Source organism: Oryx dammah, unplaced genomic scaffold (assembly GCF_014754425.2).
Source record: "Oryx dammah isolate SB20612 unplaced genomic scaffold, SCBI_Odam_1.1 HiC_scaffold_11, whole genome shotgun sequence".
Lineage (NCBI taxonomy): Eukaryota > Metazoa > Chordata > Mammalia > Artiodactyla > Bovidae > Oryx > Oryx dammah.
Window position 1 is genome coordinate 30,906,289 of NW_024070195.1, and position 19,359 is coordinate 30,925,647.

Here is a 19,359-nt window from a genome sequence, read left to right on the forward strand (position 1 = left end):
CAGTTGATCAAGTAAAGTTATAGTTACAAGTTCCATGATTTTATCCCAGCTCTCATAAGCAGAATAAAATTAAGGTTTTTAATTTTTCACTGAGCTAATCTTATGGCCAAATTGTTCTGCTAGATTGTGGGCTTGTACCCCACCTACACACACACACACACACACACACACACACACACACACACAATATCTGGAAATTCAAAGCTACATCTCTTCACTTCTTTTCTTGGTCTATATGACAACAAGTAATTTTTTTTCATAGATTAACTGACGTGAGAATGTTGGAGATGTCTGAGATTTTTTTTTTTTCCTTTTTTTTTTTTTCCCATTGAAACAACCAAGTTTCCTTAGGAGAAGTTTTCTTTGCCCCTGAAACTCTGTAATTGCATATAGAGGCTCAGGAGATGCTGACAGTGCAAATCACTGATGACAAAATGCAAGCAGCTGATATTTGTCCTCTCTTGGTAGCTCTTGGAGACAACAGGTATTGACATGGAGGGAACAGCCCATATATAGAGTGCCCAAGCCAGACTCGAGGATTGAATGACAGATCAGGAGCTATCAGTCAAAGCCATGTGGGTAATTAAGGATCTAGGAGTAGAATCATGCCAGGACAACACATACTTTACAACACCTAGTCCGGCACCATGGAAAGTGTCCCGCCAGGTAATACACCTACAGTCCCGGGGAGGCGGGCCTCTCATGCTCCCCTCTCCTTGGTATTGCTGAGCCTGCTGGGGCCTCCAGTTTTCTTGCTCTTTTTCTTATTAGTGTTTTTATTCCAGGAAGGAAGAGACAGCTCCAGCTCCCTCTTCTTGGCATCCCAGTCTTCATCTCGCTGATCCAGTTGTAGCCCCATCCGCCTGGCGGCCTGGCGATATTCCCGGCACTGGGGTTCAGCCCTAGGAGAGGGAAGCCAGCTCTCAACCCCCAACCCCTGCATCAGACAGCATGTCCAGCCTGTGGAGGGGCCTCTCCTCTGCCCTCTGCTTGTGGCCTGGGCACCTAGGCCATCCACTCAAGGAGAAATGAGGCCAGATTCAAGCATTTCCAAGTGTACACTTAGAGAGGTCTCAGACACTAAAGAAACTATCAATACTTTGAGGTGGAGAAGACTGGGGTGCCCGGGTCAAATGTTCATAGAATCAAAGACAAGCACTTAGCTTGAAGGCCCTGCTCATTTTTAAAATGCTCACATCAATAGAGGTCAAGGAAGACTGCCCTGTTTGTACGTAAGCAGGAAGGCTTTTGGATGGTCGAAAAGGGAGGGGACCCCATCCCATAGTAAATGTGGACATGCACCCACAGGTCTGTATGATGGGATCCATCTTAGAAAAAAGTTGCTCGTGCTTCTTGGGAAGGCTTCATGGACCATCGGGGGTTAAAAAAAAGAAACAAGATAATTGGCCAAAGATAAACAAAGACCCGGAAGGACTAGCCCATGTACGTGATTTACATCACCTCCATACTGTGCTCCGCCTTGCTCAGAACGCCTCACTCCTCTCTGGGTTTGTATCTCCGCCTAGTGTCTGACTTCCTGCGCTCCTCATTAGAGAGGATGTCCATACCATTTCTCTCTGAGTGTATATCTCTGCCCTGCTTCTGAGTCAGGTAAACAAACTGTTTTCCTATGTGCTCTCCCATACATTGTGAAAGTCAAAGTCACTCAGTCTTTGTGACCCCATGGGCTATACAGTCCATGGAGATCTCCAGGCCAGAATACTGGAGTGGGTAGCCATTCCCTTCTCCAGGGGATCTTCAAAACCCAGGGTCGAACCCAGGTCTCCTGCATTGCAGGCAGATTCTTTACCAGGTGAGTCACCAGGGAAGCCCCCCCACCCCCCATACATTGTGCTGTGTCTCTAATAGTAAATAAACTTCGTACCTTTTTGTACAGCTTTTGCCTCCTTGAAACATTCTTGTTTTCAAACAGGGGCAAGAGCCCAGAGCCACTTTGCTTCTCGCCTCTAGCCCCTGGTGAGTAGTGGCTAGGGCTCTTGGTTTTCATCCAGGTTACCAGGTTTAATTCCTGGGCAGGGAACTAAGATTTCACTTCAGGACAACTCACTGCTCTCCCTCTGAGATCAGAAGACTGTTTTCCTTCATTTATCTATTTTATTTAAAGTTTTTTTTTAATGTGAACCAGGACCATTTTTATAGTCTTTATTGAATTTGCTGCTGTCCATGGGGTCACTAAGAGTGACTCATGACTGAAGCTACTTAGCACACAGGCACAGTATTGCTCCTGTTTTAGGTTTTGGTTTTGTGGCTGTGAGGCATGTGGGATCTTAACTTGAATTGCCTGCAATGGAAGGTGAAGTCTTAACCACTGGACCACCAGAGAAGTCCTATCGTTTATTTTTTTAATGGCATATTTCACTGATTATAAAAGCTGTGTCTGTTCATTGTAGAAAATTTTAAAGTACAGAAACATGTAGAGAAGAAAATAAAAATTACTCACAGTCATGTATATGTTGTATGTATAGATAGATTTATGTAGAGCAAAGTTAGATGATATATATACAAATGAGATATATATATATGTATATATAAATCATAGAATAGGTTATAGAAAAATAGATGAACCGATCGTCAGACATGCACAGGCAATGGGAAGCACACAAAAAATACTGTTTTGTATATGAGGCCAAAGGTGAGTATGTGACTTCTTTAAGGACACTGGTGAAAGCTGGTTCACAGAGACAGTATTTGAGTCAGTATGAGGACAAATGCAGTTTGAGAGGATAGATGATCGTATAGCCAGAGCAAACAGTATTTAAAATGCAAAGCATGATGAAACGCACCATTCATTCAGTGGATAGCAAACCAGCTTGTCCCCCAGCCCCTGTGCCCCCAACAAGATGGAAGTGACCTCTCCATATTCAGACCACACAGTGTCCCTCCTCCAGCCTGCTCTTTTGACCTCTGTCACTGTCTATCTTGCGTTAGTGTTATTTATATAAACAAGTTATCTCTTCTCTGAGACAGAGAGCTTCTTATTGCCCAGCACAGTATTTGCTGCATCGTTACATCCTTTTTAGTATTTAGTTCAATGCTATGCATGTGAAAGTGAAAGTTTTAGTCCCTCAGTTGTGTCCGACTCTTTGACACCCTATGGATCGTAGCTCGCCAGGCTCCTCTGTCCATGGGATTCTTCAGGCAAGAATACTGGAATGGGTTGCCATTTCCTTCTCTAGGGGATCTTTCCGACCCAGCGATAGAACCTGTGTCTGCTACATTCCAGGCAGATTCCTAACTGTCTAAACCACCAGGGACCCACTGCCATGCATATAGTAGGACTCAAAAATAATTGTTTTCTTAAATTTTATGGAAGTAGAGTTGATTTACAATGTTGTATTAATTTCTCCTGAAAGAAATATTTGTTGAATGAGCAATTTACAACTTAAGAGAAGCTGAATCAAGGACTAGCCCTAGTCCAGTGGCTGAGACTAGCAATTCTGCTGTGGGGGACATGGATTCCATCCTTGATAGGGGAACCAAATCCTGCCTGCTGTTCGGCCAGGAAAAAAAAAAAAAAAGAGAGAGAGAGAGAGAGAGAGAATTTATTGAATTGAATAAAAACAAAAATACAACATATCAGCTTAAAATAACTATAAGGGGAAACTAGCACTTTTAAAAAGAAAAAGTGAAAAGCTGAATCGAAAGTTGATTGTTCCACTAGGATACCTAGAATATTCTGAAAACCGTCAAATCCTGTCTAAGCTTCTTTTGATATTCTTTTATATTTTTTTCCCTTCATCATCCTAGCCCATGACCTCACCTACTTGCAAAATGAAGCATTAAAAGATTCCTTATGTGATCTCCTTGCCTATAGGGTAAGTACGTTCAGTCCAACCTGCACAGCATCATTGCCACCTTTTCCCCTACAGGAGTAACTTAGCTGGAGCCTCTGTTTCATCTTGCCAGTCCTCTGATGAGTTCACATCCACTTGCTTGCTCACCCATCCAGCCTTACTCTCCATTCCTCTCCCCTGTGAAGGCTCTATTCTGCCAGGGCCACTCAACCCTTCTTTGTCTTTCCACTTTCTCACATCCACACACAACCTACTCGGCATTTCCAACTTGGTACCTTCACTCCAAATCAGAACTCTTTCTCCCTCCTTCATTAACCAAGTTTTAGCTAGCTTTTAGGATCCAGATTAATTTCTCCTTAACCAGAATTCATTCCCTCTAAGCCCCAACTGTCTCAGCGAAGTTCCTCATAGGAGATGATATGTAGAAATGACTTACACGTGATGTGGTTGATTGACCTTTGTTGTATTTGTCTGCTCAGCACTGCCTGCCCACTTTTCCTGGTAATAGCACTCATTGCCCATTATATGGAAGAATCGCTCCTCCTCCATTTCAGTTACGCTGCAATTGGGTATCCTAGTCATTCGCCCACTGGTTACTACAGAGGGGCTGAGATTATTCAGAGAAATTCAGTAGAGGAGAACCAAGGACAAGCCCCTGAGGAATTCCAGCATCTCAAAGGCATGCAAGAATAGGAACTTAGAAAAATCATGAGAAGAAATGGCCCTCGAGTAGGAGAACCAGAAGAGAGCAGCAGCAGATAAAATAAGGAAGAGCAACCAAATACCAGATTAAGTGGAGGTAAGATGTGCACTGAAAAGAGGCCGTTAATGTAGCAGTGAGATCTCCATGAATGAGAGCTGATTCAGTACGATGGGGGAAGAAGTCTGAAGAGCCGGGGAAGAAGTAGAGACAACTGCATAGATGACCTTTCAAGTAGCTTAGAAATGTAGGGAAGAAGAAAGGCATAGCAGACACTGGAAGGACCTCTAACTCTTCGTGTGTTTGTTTAATAAAAGCTATCTGAGCATGTTCAGAAGACAAAGAGAAGGGGAGAGGAGGAATAGAGAAAACTTAAAAATACAAAAGGTGAAACAAAGAACAAGGAAATGATGATCTTGCAGGAGACATAAAGGTTTGGATAAAGGATCTATATGGAGGGATAACAGTTGCCACAGATGGATGGATGGGAAAGCAAGAAGGAACAGATATATATAATATGTTGGTTTGAGAGGTTTGAAAATGTTTACCCATGACTTTAACATTCTCTATGAAGTGGAAGGCATACATTCAGAAGGACAGGCTGAGATGTGATGGGGACTTGCAATTGTCAACAGTTGAGAAGGACAGGAAGCAATGGCCAGAGTTACTAAGGGCTTGGCTGGAGACGGAAGTTTTAGAACTTCTGGTGGTACTGCTCAACTTATTTGTGGTCTTTTCCCGCAGAACAAGAACAGGCATGGAGAAGACAGAGACCAACCCAAGGCTAGGAATTCTGGGTATAAACTATAGAAGGACCAAGGGGTGGGAAGTTAAAAATAGTGGAAAAAGTGAAAGAAGCAGTGTATCAGGGCACAGCAAACAAGAGAAAAGGGTGTTTTGCTCACCATCCAATTCTACAAAGATTAGCCTGCTGCAGTCACTGACCCACAGTGCACTCTGTGCTTCAGACAGAAGAGATTGAGGAGATGAGGTACTTCATTCAGTACTCTGTGCTTCTGACAGGAAATGAAAGATGATAACAGGATGCTCTGTGCTTTGGATAAGCAGGTTCTTTACTTAGATGTGTCTCAGGAAGAATTTTAATGAATCCAAAGATTCTTGTATCTTCCCATACATAGAAAAGCACTATAATCATCACATCTCTTCTTTGTGATGACCAGTAATCTTTTACCAAGATGTATCCTTGACTGCACGTGTTCCTTTAACCAAAAAAATCATATATAAACTAGCCTTGCCCCCACCTCTTGAGATCAATTTCTCAGAACTACTGAAAGGCTATCTCCTGAGCTTAAGACCTCAAATAAAACTGAACTCACAGCTCTCATGTTGTGCTTTTTTTCTTTTAGCCCACAGTGTCCAGCTGGCAGACAGAAGGAAGATAGTAAAACCTTCAGGGAGGTGAGAGGATGGAAGGGGAAGAATTTGAATAAGACGAGGTCTGGGACTCAGATACCTGCAGCTGCTGCTAAGTCACTTCAGTTGTGTCCAACTCTGTGCGACCCCATAGATGGCAGCCCACCAGGCTCTCCTGTCCCTGGGATTCTCTAGGCAAGAACACTGGAGTGGGTTGCCATTTCCTTCTCCAATGCATGAACGTGAAAAGTGAAAGTGAAGTCGCTCAGTTGTGTCCGACTCTGTGCAACCCCATGGACTGCAGCCTACCAGGCTCCTCTGCCCATGGGATTTTCCAGGCAAGAGTACTGGAGTGGGGTGCCATTGCCTTCTCCGCATGAGGATTCAAAAACTGGGAAAATGAAGACAAGGAGTCATGATCACAGGGTGATATGTTACAGTCTTAGAGAGTCCAGGAAACAATGCTGCTGATGTTGAGGTCTACAACAGATGGAGATTATTGAATGCAGGTGATGACGGCAGAGTCAGGGAGAAGAGAGAATCTTAAAGTTAGGACTCAAGTTTCTGCCTCAATTTCCCAAATCACCTTAATGATTGTTTTGAATATTTTTAAGCTGGGACACCACTTTTCATCATAAGCAAAGATTTTACTGGTTTAACTTTCTGAAGATAACTGTATTTCTGAGAAGGGCATTTCACTATCACCCTCATTCCCCGACAAATCTATGGTTAGATTTACTCTTGATTTCGTTTTGGTTTTCAAGCAATGTTGTCCTCACTCTGCTACTTTACTGCCTCAACTATGAATTACTTATTAACCTAACCAGATTATGTTGATGCTGTTGTTTAGTCGCTAAGTCGTGTCTGCCTCTTTGCGACCCCATGGACTGTACCCTGCCAGGCTCTTCTGTCTATGGGATTTCCCAGGCAAGAACACTGGAGTGGGTTGCTATTTCCTTCTCCAGGAGATCTTCCCAACCTAGGGATCGAACCCACATCTCCTGCATTGCAGGTGGATTCTTGACTACTGAGCCACCAGAGAAGCAGCCAGATTATACATTCTTCAATTTTATCAACATCCCTCTCAGAGCTATAACCTTCATGTACATGAAAGTGAAGTTGCTCAGTCATGTCCGACTCTTCGAAATCCCATGGGCTGTAGCCCGCCAGGTTCCTCTGTCCATGGGGATTCTCCAGACAAGAATACTGGAGTGGGTTGCCATTCCCATCTCCAGGGAATTGAACCCGGGTTTCCTGCATTGCAGGCAGACTCTTTACCCTCTGAGCCACCAGGGAAGTCCAATCATGTACATGCTGCTAAGTCACTTCAGTCATGTCCAACTCTGTGCAACCCCATAGTTGGCAGCCCACCAGGCTCCTGTGTCCCTGGGATTCTCCAGGCAAGAACACTGGAGTGAGTTGCCATTTCCTTCTCCAATGCATGAAAGTGAAAAGTGAAAGTGAAGTCACTCAGTTGTGTCCGACTCATAGCGACCCCATGGACTGCAGTCTACCAGGCTCCTCTGCCCATGGGATTTTCCAGGCAAGAGTACTGGAGTGGGGTGCCATTGCCTTCTCTGAATCATGTACATAATTGATACTTAATTCTATTTGAATGATTGGCTGAGAGAAATAAAAATTAATGGGTGCTAGAAAAGTTCTTAACTTTCGTGAGTGTGTAAGTAGGAGAGTCACAGATAAGTAGGCATTTTAAAAAGTAGAAGGACCCTTATGGATGATAGCAGCCTAATTCACCTGCTTCATTTTAAATATGAGGAAACTGAGGGCCAGGAAGGAGACAATTTGTCTAAGGTGACAAAGCTGGTTTGAAGACTTTTCAAGCATCTGAAGGGGGTCCAAGAATCTTGTACTGTCTCATGTTTTCAAATTTGTGTCCCACCTCTCTTATCTCAGATAGTTTATGTATAGTCTAAGATAATTATAATTATTATATATTATTAAAATTATTTTAATAATCATGTAAAGTTATAATAATTATAATGTTGCATAATTTAAAAATAATAGATTTTTCCAGAAAAAAATATAATTTTTTAATTAATTAACTGCCTGACATGCCTTTCTAATTTTTATTTTCTGTAAGGTAATGATAACTTTTTTAAAAATGGAAGTATAGTTGATTTATAAAGTTGTGTTAATACCTGGTATACAGCAAGGTGATTTTGTTTTACATATACATATATGAATATAGATATTCTTTTTTCAGATATTTTTCTCTTATAGGTTATTACAAGATATTACAAGATATATTGAATATAGTTTCCTGTGCCATACAATAGGACCTTGTTGTTTTTTCTAGTTTACATGTAGTAATGTCTGCTAATCTCAAACAATAGGTTTTGATATTATATTTAATTATAATCTAAATATTCTAAAACAATATAATTTCCACCCCAAACTAGTCATTTCAATGAAATATTAATAAAAACTCAAACAACGATCGGTTGGATTGTGTCACTTCATTTGCAGCAACCTGAGACCACTGAATTGGTAAAGACCTTGGTCACTGGTTCCTGTCTCTCTGCCCTTTTTTACTGGAAATACAGTCCGTGGGGTCACAAAGAGTCAGACACAACTGAGCACAGAGCACAGCACCAAAGGAAACTTACTTTTCCAGGAACGCCACACAGGCTTTCTGCCCATAGATCTGTGCGATCCTCTTTGGCGTGTCTCCAAAGAAGTCGGGGGCATCGATGGCGGCATGCAAGGCATGGAGGGCTTTGAGCACGTTCAGATGGCCTGATTCAGCTGCAAAATGAGTGGGAGTCCAGCCCACATCAGTTACCAGGCACGGCCGGGCTCCGTGTTCTATCAGGAGCTGTAGCACCTCCATGTGTCCTTAGATGAACCCAGAAGAAACAGGAGGTTAAGATTAAAGTGTCTCTGCCAGGCTGAGGCCAGAGCTAGCCTAGGTGGCACAGAAGAGGGGGAGACATTTGCCCTTGAGGCCCCTCCAGTTTCTTAGCCTCACCCCTTCCTCTGTTCTCCCTCTTCTTACCAGGGACTCAGGGCCCCACCTTAACCCCTTTGCTCATGCTCCGGGTCTGAGCCCTCGAAAGATTCCCTCTGCTCCTTTCAGGATGCTCCCCTCTCTTGTCCATTCTTGCAGATGCCACCCAGGAATTTGCTTTTTCTCCTAAGTTACTCTATCCACTCCCCAACTTCCCATCTGAGCTGGCACCCATACGTTTCCCTCTGCTTTCAGCAATACCAATGCTGATTGCAAAACCAAATATTTTGCAACAACATGGATAGACCTTGAGGGGCATGATCTTAAATGAAATAAGTCAGACAGAGGAAGACAAATATATGATCGCACTATAGGCAGAAGCTAGAAACAAAAAACTGATCTCATAGGTACAGAGAACAGAGTCCTGGGGTGTGGGTGGGTGTGAGATGGGTGAAGGTGGTCAAAAGGTACAAACTTCCAGTTATAAATGTCAATAGGATGTAATATATACCATCGTGACTATCATCAATAATACTCCATTGCATACTTGAAAGTTGCTAAGAGGGTAGATCTTAAAAGTTATCACAAGGAAAAAAAAATATATGGTGGCAGAAGTTAACCAAGTCGTGGTATTTGACAGTTTATACAAAAATGGAATCATTATGTTAGACACTAAAACTGATATAATAATGTATGTTAATTACATCTCAATGAAAAATACTTTAAGTCCCAGTTATGTGAAAACTAGCACAGATTAAGAGCTCATGCTTTCTAGTCATATAGATGTGGGTTTATACCTGAGAATAAATACTGCTTGCTAACCATAGCAACCCAGATGAGAAACAAATGGCTGAAGTTTAGTTTCCTTATTTGTATAAAATATCACTTATCTCACTGAGTTCTTCAGAAGTGAAATCACAGGCACAAAATATATAGCACATAGACCGGCATTCACCAAATGTTCCACTGACAGGTGCTTTAGTATAACTCCCATCGCTGTACTTAAATTTCTGCAAAATTCTCCCAACTGATTTCTTTGGCTTGCTTCCTGCCAGCCCAGTCTCCGTACAGGAGTCGAAACAAATTTTTAAAAACCAAAGTTGACTATCACACTTTCCTAACATTCTTTAATGGTATTCTATGGCTGAAGGTCTTCACAGGTCCCTTGGTGGAGTTTCTGCCATTTTCCTTCTCCAGTCCTATAACCAAGACTAGTTTAGCGTGCCCCCAGCCATGAACAAGACAAAATTCCTGTCCTATGAGCAGGAACGATGCTCCATTTCTGCTAGAGGTTAAGAGGGCAGAGGGCTAGTATTAATTAGGAGTCCCTACGTGCTAGGCAATGCACACTCGCTATCTTCCTGAATTTTCACCGCAAAACAGCATTACTGCTCTCATTATGCAGATAAATAGACCAAGACTCAGACATGTTAAGTAAGTTGCCTAAGGTGCTACAACTAGTTTAAGTGGTGGTGCCAGGACTGAAATGGTTGTCATTCATGTGTCTGATTTCCAAGAAATGTTTTTTCTGCTACCCCACACCGACTGCCTACTGGGAGCCTCATGAACCGTGGTCTTGAAAGGAGGGACCTATATATAGGCATTGCCCACTCACCCTTGATCGCAGCCCAGTGAAGTGGGGTTCGGTCATTCCAGTCCACGTCCTTGTAGTTTGGGTCACAGAGACCTTTCTTCAAAATCTTTTTCACTGAATTGTAGTCCCCTGCAGCCACAGCTTGGTGGAGCTTTGTCATGTCAGACAGTTTGGTCAATTCCATGATCAAGAAAAGCAACTGTGGGAAAAGCATGTACTTAGGAAATTCTCTACAACACTTGATTTCTAGTGAGTGATTCCATAGGGTTCCCACTGTTTACTTTCTTTTTTACTTCATACATTTGCATCCAGGGTTACTTCATGTGTGTGCCCTATTGAGGGTGTATTTGGATCTTAGCTACTATGTGGTTAGTGCCTGCCGATGCCCCATCCAAAAACTTTCAACGGTTCCTTTCTACCTATAGGATTATAGGCTAAACTCAAGGGCTGACATTTGCTAATTGGCCTCAAACCACTTCCCACTCCTACTCCAAATGATAGCAGTGTGACCCTGAGTTAGTTGTGTAACTCTGTACCTCATCTTTCTCATCTAAAGAGTGAATATAATTAGCCAGGGACTTGTGAGGATACAAGGACAATTCATGTGAACAGTTTATACTGGATACAGACCAGGTAATTAACTATCGTTGCTACACAAATTCAAGAGATGGTGAATGTGCCGGGTTGCTCAGTTGTGTCTGACTCTTTGCAGCCCTTTGGACAAGAGCCCACCAGCCTTCTCCATCTGAGGAATTTTTCAGCAAGAATTCTGAAGTGGATAGCCATTTCCTCCTCCAGGGGATCTTCCTGACCCAGGGATCAAACATGCATCTCCTGTGTTTCCTGCACTGTAGGCAAATTCTTTACCTCTAGCCACTGGGAAGGTAAACAAACAAATAAAAATGGCTAAATTGTTTACATCATTAAGAGATAAACCCTCAGTTCTCAAATTACAGTCTGTAGACAGAACTTCAAAGAATTTTTCTGGGGATCCATGGGGTCAAAATTCTTTTTTATTATACTATTAAAATGTCATTGGTCTTGTTCACTGTGCTGATGTTTGGCCTGATGGTTCAAAAGTAATGATGTAGAAAACTGCCGATACCTTAGCGTGAAGCAAAGCTGTGTCACCAAATTGAACTAGCAGTCAAGGTTTTCTTCACCATGGTACACACAGAGTGTAAAAAACAAGAAACAAACAAACAAAAAACAACAACTAAGTTTTGGAAAGAAATTAAGGCAGTAAAAATTATTCATATCAGGACTTCCTTGGTGGTCTAGTGGTTAAGAATCTGCCTGCCAGTGCAGGGGCAGGGGTTCCATTCCTGGTCCAGGAAGATCTCACAGGGTAAATAAGCCTGCAAACTACAACTAGAGAAAAGCCTATGTACCACAATGTGCTGCCACTAAGACCCAACACAGCCAAAAGTAAATAAATTTTGAAAAAAGAATAGATATTTGGGTGTCAGCCCAAAGTGGTTCTAAATCTCTGAGCATGCAGGACAAAAACACGTCTTTTGCAGGAAGTGCATATGCTGAGTAACCAAAGATGACACAGGTTATGTTTTATCTTTTTGGCTTGCATGTTTTAGTAGAAAAATTTGACACTGGAGCATTTGCTCAATGATAAAATGAAATGGGAAACAGAAATACTAGAGGATTTCCAACTTGCAGGTGTCACAAAAAGTCACACCATTGTGTCTGGGAGCCTCTTTGCCCTTCTCACAAACCTTTAAGCAGGTTTATGCAAAAATCAGCCCCATTTGGTTTGCAACTGATTTCATCCCAAAGATATTCCACAACTTCTCATGGGAAAGTTGCAATTCAAGTGTAAGTTTTCAGTGGAACACAAGCAGAAGATTAAAAAAAAAATGTACAGAGCCAATAAGCACACGAAAAGATGCTCAATATCATTAGTTATTGTGTGTGCATGCTAAGGCACTTCAGTCATGTTCAACTCTTTGCTACCCTATGAAATGTAGCCCACAAGGTTCCTCTATCCATGGGATTCTCCAGGCAAGAATACTGGAATGGGTTGCCATGATATTCCAACCCAGGGATTGAACCTGTGCCTGCATTGCAGGTGGATTCTTTATTGCTGAGCTAATGGGGAAGCCCCATTAGTCATTAGGTAAATGCAAATAAAACCACAATGAGACATCATTTCACAGCCACTGGGACAACAAATAATTTAAAAGACAAATAATAAAAGTGTGAGGATGTGGAGAAACTGGGATCGTCATACCTTGTGATGGGAATATAAAATGATGCAGTCACTTCAGAAAGCAGTTGGTAATTCTCCAAAAGACTAAAATTAAACATAGAGTTCTCATATGACCAGAACTCCACTTCTAGGAGTAAACCTAAAAGAAATGAAGCCATATGACCACACAAACACTTGTACACAAATGTTTATAGCAGTATTCTTCAATACAGAATACTTCAAAAAGTGGGAAAATATGTCTAACAGATGAACGCAGAAATAAAATATGAGATACTCATATTTTATTGGAATAGTATTTGACAATTTAAAAATGAGGACTTGCTACATGCTACCATTTGCATGAACCTTGAAAACATGCTAAGTGAAAGAAGCCAGTCACAAAAGACCACGTGCCGGAAGATTCCATGTGTGTGAAATGTCCAGAGTAGGCAAATCTGTAGAGATGGAACGTGGATTATTGATGGCCCAGGACTAGGATGATTTGGGGGTGGAAAGTAAGCTAAGGAGCATAGGAATTCTGGGGTGATGAAATGTCCTAAAGTTAGGTAGTGGAGGGTGATGCTTTCACAACTTTGAATTTATTAAAAACCACTGAACTGTGTACTTGAAAGAGATGAATTTTACGGTGGTTGTGGTGGTGGTTTAGTTGCTAAGTCCGACTCTTGCGACCACATGGACTATAGCTTGTCCAGCTCCTCTGTCCATGGGATTCTCCAGGCAAGAATACTGGAGTGAGTTGCCATTCCCTTCCCCAGGGAATCTTCCCGACCCAGGAAACCTGAGTCTCCTGCATTGCAGGCAGATTTTTATGGTATGTGAATTATATCTCAAAAAAGCTGTTTAAAACTCATTGATACTATTAATTAGTGCCTTTCTTACAAAAAGCCAAAAACTTATTTGTAGAAAACAGAAACAATTCACTAAGCCTACCATAACTGTGAAAATTTAACAAAATTTCCAGCACTAGAATCCCTGTAAATTTGATTGCGTATTTGAATTTCCATCTTTCTCATGACAGGTGTCTCAATGTCAAAAAGTTGTCAGTAAATATAAGTTCTAATAAATAAGAATGATCTAAAATAATTTCAGTAAAGATCTGAAGACAGAAGCAATGTAAAAATACTCACTGTCTTGTTTGCAATCTGCAGTGCTCAGGCTTGGCAGGAAGTCCTCGCTGCCTGTCTTGTTGTGTTCACACCATGGAAACTGACTCCGCCTGCTTCATTAAAGCCCACCAATCAAGGTCAGCCTCACTAGGTGGGCGGAGACTGTCCCTCTACTGGCACTGATACTATTCAGCCATTCCTGCGTGCTTCTGTAGTTCAACTGAGGTCTTTAACAGGCTGTTTGGAACTCTATTTGATTAGAAACCATGAAAATTAAAAAACAAACAAAAAGATCACCAGTTCCCAAGATACCATGGAGGAGGTAAACTGTTGGTAGCCAGCTTGGAGTAATGAAAACAATGTATGCCCCTCATTTTCAGCACACTACTATTGTGCTTTAAAAAAAAAAAAAGTATTTACTTAAATTTAATTATTATTTATTTGGCTGCCTTGGGTCTTAGTTGTGGCATGTGGGATCTAGTTCCTTGACCAAAGATTGAACCTAGGCCCCCTGCATTGGACCACCAGGGAAGTCCCTGGTATTGGTTTTTTTTGTTTGTTTGTTTGCTTAATTGTTGGATAATTGCTTTACAATGTTGTGCTGGTTTCTGCCATACAACAATGTGAATCAGCTCTAAGTATACTTATATCCCCTCTCTCTTGAGCCACCCTTATCCCACCCTTCTAGGTCATCACAGAGCACCAAGCTGAGTTCCCTGTGCTATACAGCTGCTGCTATTGTGTTTTAATTCATCTCTTACCAATTCTCCCACCGCAGCTAAGCTCAACATACAGAGTAGACAGACAGTAACTTCAAGTTTGAGCTGGCCAGTTTGCCACTCTCTTACAGATATACTGCTTACGGGTGACCCCCAGTTCAGGATGCTGTGATTTGATCCTTTTCTACCTCCCTCCAATTTGAAACAAGATAATAACAAGCCTATATAAATTTTATTCTTAGTGCTTTAGGGTCTATTTACAAGTTTAATCATGTGGAGCAGGTACAATTATGATTCCTACTTTACAGAAGAGCAAACTAAGGCACACAGTAATCAAGTAACTCTCCTAAGGTTACAAAGCCAGTCGTTGGACAACTCAGTAGTTTGGCTGCAGTAGCCATGTTCTTATCTATTCTGCCAATGAGTATTCAGGACTGATTTCCTTTAGGATTGACTGATTTGATCTCTTTGCTGTCCAAGGGACTCTCCAACACTGCATTTCAAAAGCATGAAAGTCGCTTGCCAAGATAAATCAAAGTCGCATGCAAAAGCAATTGAAGTTTAAGCTTTCCCCACCTGGGGAAACAATGCAGTTCCAGTCCCAAATCAATATTGGGAAAGAGACAACACAAGGAGGCAGATAGAATGGTGATATGGGAGCTGGGTGTGGCAGGAAGGAAATTAACTCTTTGTTAAATGCTTTTGTGCATCAGATCTTGTTCTAGGAGTTTTATGGATATTATTAATCCTAATGCCAAGTCTGAAATATAGGTAGTTTCCAAGCAAGGAAACTGAGGCTTAGAGACCTTAAGCCTACTTAGACCAGGTCTGTCTACTTCCTGTTGGGAGCTGAGTGTGAGAACATTAATCAGACTCAGTACCTACTGGTGTTATTGTCAGAATCTAGATCTCTGGGAAGTTCTAGCGTTCCTTGCACTTAGGCCTGGGAGGGTGAGAGTCAGGGTTCATTTGTGAATCCTGGATCACATGTTCCCTTCCTCCTATAACCAGCTTGTAGGAGCTTTCATGGCTGTCCCTAGTGGTGCAGTGGTTAAATAATCTGCCTGCCAATGTAGGAGACTTGGGTTTGATCCTTAGGTTAGGAAGATCCCCTGGAAGAGGGCATGGCAACCTACTCCAGGATTCTTGCCTGGGGAATTCCATGGACAGAGGAGCCTGGCAAGCTACAGTCCATGGGGTTACAAAAGAATCAGCACGACTGAGTGATTAAGCACACACGTGTATTCTAGGAGCTTTCCTGGGGTCTCTTTGTTAGGGAGCAGGAACTTGGTTGACATCTGGGACCATCCCTAGGATCAGGAAGAGAAGGATGTGCTGGGTCTAGGATTCCAGCTTTCCTGCTGATCAGCACAAGCTGGAAATGTGTGCCAATCCAGGGTGAGATTTATGAAAGCTTGTTCTAGGGAGAGAAGATTTGCAGACTGGCTTTGTTTTCTCTAAGGTGCTATTTGCCATCTTGTGTCCTTCAGAGACCACCTTCAGAGACACAGCTGTAGTTCTGCTCTCAACCTCTCCTGTTTCTGCACAACTTGTATGTGGGTCTTTGTAGCTTCATCATATGCTGACTTTTGTATGGACTTCCTTCCACTGAGTAGCCTTTGTCCAGACATTTCATCTTCCCTGTCACCTCCTGTAGGCCTGACTCAGGCTCAATTCCCTTAAGGAAGTCTCTCCCATTTGCTCGTTCAGGCCCAGGGTGTCTAAAGGGGCATAGCATGATGCCTTGTCGGGTTCCCTAAACCCTGCTCTCACTTTTAGAAACAGTCACTTTATCAAACACCCATCAAATAAACCAGTTTGAGGATGATACATACTTCTTGTCAGGATCCAGATCAGAAGGACAAGATTCTACAAGTAAAAGCAATGCCCCAGCATGGAGGCCAGAATGACTGTGTATAAAGTGAAAGACCTAAATGAAAAGGAGTTTGAGGCCAGATCCTAGAAGGCCACAAACGCCACATCAGGACATCTGGACCTCATTTCTCCCTGTGCACAACAGAAACCATTGACAGTTTCTGAATGGGGAAGTAAGATGATTACAAGTCCAACATTTTTAGAGAAGTAATTTTGTCACAAGGTGGTATAATGTCTTCTGGGGTGAGGGCACCCAAAAAAGAAGGAGAAAGAAGGCTTTAAAAATGCATATACTTTGAGAAAATGTATTGCTAGGGATTTATCACAAAGAAATCATTAAAAACATGTACAAAATTTAACTTTGAGAATGTGCACAGAAGTGCTATTTCAAAAATTATGAATTATAAATAATCTAGTTTTCTAATAAAAAGGTATTAAACTGTGGTGTTGGAGAAGACTCTTGAGAATCCCTTGGACTGCAGGGAGATCCAACCAGTCCATTCTGAAGGAGATCAACCCTGGGATTTCTTTGGAAGGAATGATGCTAAAGCTGAAACTCCAGTACTTTGGCCACCTCATGAGAAGAGTTGACTCATTGGAAAAGACTTTGATGCTGGGAGGGATTGGGGGCAGGAGAAGAAGGGGACGACCAAGGATGAGATGGCTGGATGGCATCACTGACTCGATGAACGTGAGTCTGAGTGAACTCCGGGAGTTGGTGATGGACAGGGAGGCTTGGCGTGCTGCGATTCATGGGATCGCAAAGAGTCGGACACAACTGAGCGACTGAACTGAACTGAAACACAGCTTTCCAGATTTTCATTATAAGGCAAAATAATATACACCCTTTTTAAATGATACTGTATATGTGTATTTATTAGCGTGCTAAAAAGTTAGTATTATACTGTTGTTGTTTAGTTACTAAGTCATGTCTGACTCTTTTGTGACCCCATGGACTGTAGCCCACCAGGTTCCTCTGTCCATGGGATTTCCCAGGTAAGAGTACTGGAGTGGGTTGTCTTTTCCTCCTTCAGGGGATCTTCCAACCCATGGAACCCACATCTCCTGCATTGAAAGGCAGATTCTTTACCACTGAGCTACCAGAGAAGACTTAGTATTATACTGCTAGGTTAAAATAGAATGTTACAAAAATTACCAATAACGTAGTTTATATGTATTATTTGTTTTATGACAAATAGCTTAAAAGAATATACATTGAATTTAGATTAGTTGAATGAGTGCCTATAACTCAAGCAAACAAAAGAGACATTTTGTAATTGCCAAGGATAGAGATTTTAAGGACTTGATTAGGGTGGTAGCTGTGGAAATGGGAAGGAGAAATTGATGACACTGTAAGTGCAGAATCAGATAACTTGGCAGCTGGATAAGAGAGTCAAGTGACTATGAATCATAGTGTCAGAGAGAAATCAGGTGTCTTGGACTTAGTACAAAGCCTCCTACATCTTGACTGAGTTTAGTAGGGGTGTTATCAATGACTGGAGCAAGCAAAAATGTCCTGGAGACCAGTTTGGCAAATCAGAGTCCACTTACTGAATGGATACAAACAAGTCAGTTGTAACATCCATAGTTCCAAGAGTCCATAAATCAGTCAAGTCTACAGAAGGTATTAAGACACTGCCAAGGAGGAAAGGTGGCTAAGCCTGGCATTGGATCATGACTTTGGAAATTGGCTAAAATACTGAATCAAAAATTCTTTGTCTTCTCTCCACTTTTGAAATTTAGAGGCATGGGTGTCTGAGACCTGGTGTCTTCTGGAAGTGCTTCACCTCTGAAGTACTGAGCTTCAAATTCCATTCTCTTATTGCAACCTTCTACCTTCCCATTTCTGTCACTCTGCCTCAGGGTAGGTTCCTCCAACCCACTGAAATGACCAATGTTTTTCCGTTTTTCCTGGTTTTTCATGTTATTCCTGCTATGTGTGTAGACATGCAGAAATGAATTCTTTTTCCTAAAGCTGTATATGTGTGTTTGTGTGTGTGTATAGTGTGGTCATATAGATATGAATTCTCTTTCCCTTAGGTGCATGTGTATACATACATATGTGTATACAGATGTATAGATATATAGGCATACATCTAAATATCAAGTGCTCACTATGCTTGCAAAATATTGTTCAATGCAATTTACATGCATTATCTCTTTTTATAGTCATTGAACTCCTGTGATATAGATGTTATTATTATTCCCATTTCACAGATTAGGAAGTGAAAGTCACTCAGTTGTGTCCAACTCTTTGCAACTCCATGGACTATACCATCCATGGAATTCTCCAGGTCAGAATACTGGAGTGGGTAGCCTTTCCCTTCTCCATGGGATCTTCCCAACCCAGGGATGGAACCCAGGTCTCCGGCATGGCAGGCGGTTTCTTTACCAGCTGAGCCACAAGGGAAAATATCGAATATGAGGGTTCCCTCATAACCCCAACCTGATTAGGTAATTATTTAACAATTATTTAACCCCTCAGTTAGAGGGGTTACAAGTCTGTACATTGCCCTAGGCCTTAGAGCTAATAAAAGTAGAACTGATTGGAGCCCAGGTCTGTCTGACACAGCCCTCTTAATCACTACATTTACCTCTGGAAAGATATCTGAAAAATATGCACCACATTGTTAAATAATTACCTAATGAGGTTGGGGTTATGAGGGAACCCTCATATTTGATATTTTCTCCTTTGTTTTGTTTAGATCTCTATCTAAAAATTCTGTATTTCTACATGAAAATCAATCCCTTCCTTTCTTCACTGCCTCTGGCTAATTTGCTCTCCCAGGTCCAGGCGCATGTAATCCTCCTCTCTGGCCTAGTTTCTAGTCTGGCAAACTTTCCTGGGGAAAGTTCATCACCAGACAGACTGACTCCATGGCTAAGGAGTGGATTCCAGTCACCTCAGGGCTCAGAAAACTTCCAACATCCTCGGGCAGATCTCCTGACCGTCCCCCAGATTTTCACTCTCCTCGTTTTGCTTT

The 19,359-nt window shown here is 41.9% G+C and overlaps 1 protein-coding gene across 2 annotated transcripts; it reads right to left on the bottom strand.

Moving 5' to 3' along the window:
- Positions 1 to 249: 249 nt before the first annotated feature.
- Positions 250 to 14,135, bottom strand: ANKRD66 (ankyrin repeat domain 66). Of its 2 annotated transcripts, none has more exons than XM_040249520.1 (4): positions 13,803 to 14,135; positions 10,473 to 10,650; positions 8,517 to 8,655; positions 250 to 902 (listed from the first exon to the last, which is right to left on the bottom strand). In XM_040249520.1, exons 2-4 carry the CDS (start codon positions 10,633 to 10,635, stop codon positions 701 to 703), a joined length of 504 nt encoding a protein of 167 aa, XP_040105454.1. In that variant the 5' UTR covers positions 10,636 to 10,650; positions 13,803 to 14,135; the 3' UTR covers positions 250 to 700. The 2 variants fall into 2 exon arrangements, with proteins under 2 accessions (XP_040105454.1, XP_040105453.1); XM_040249519.1 differs by having other exon boundaries at positions 8,517 to 8,745; positions 13,803 to 14,131.
- Between the last annotated feature and the right edge of the window lie 5,224 nt (positions 14,136 to 19,359).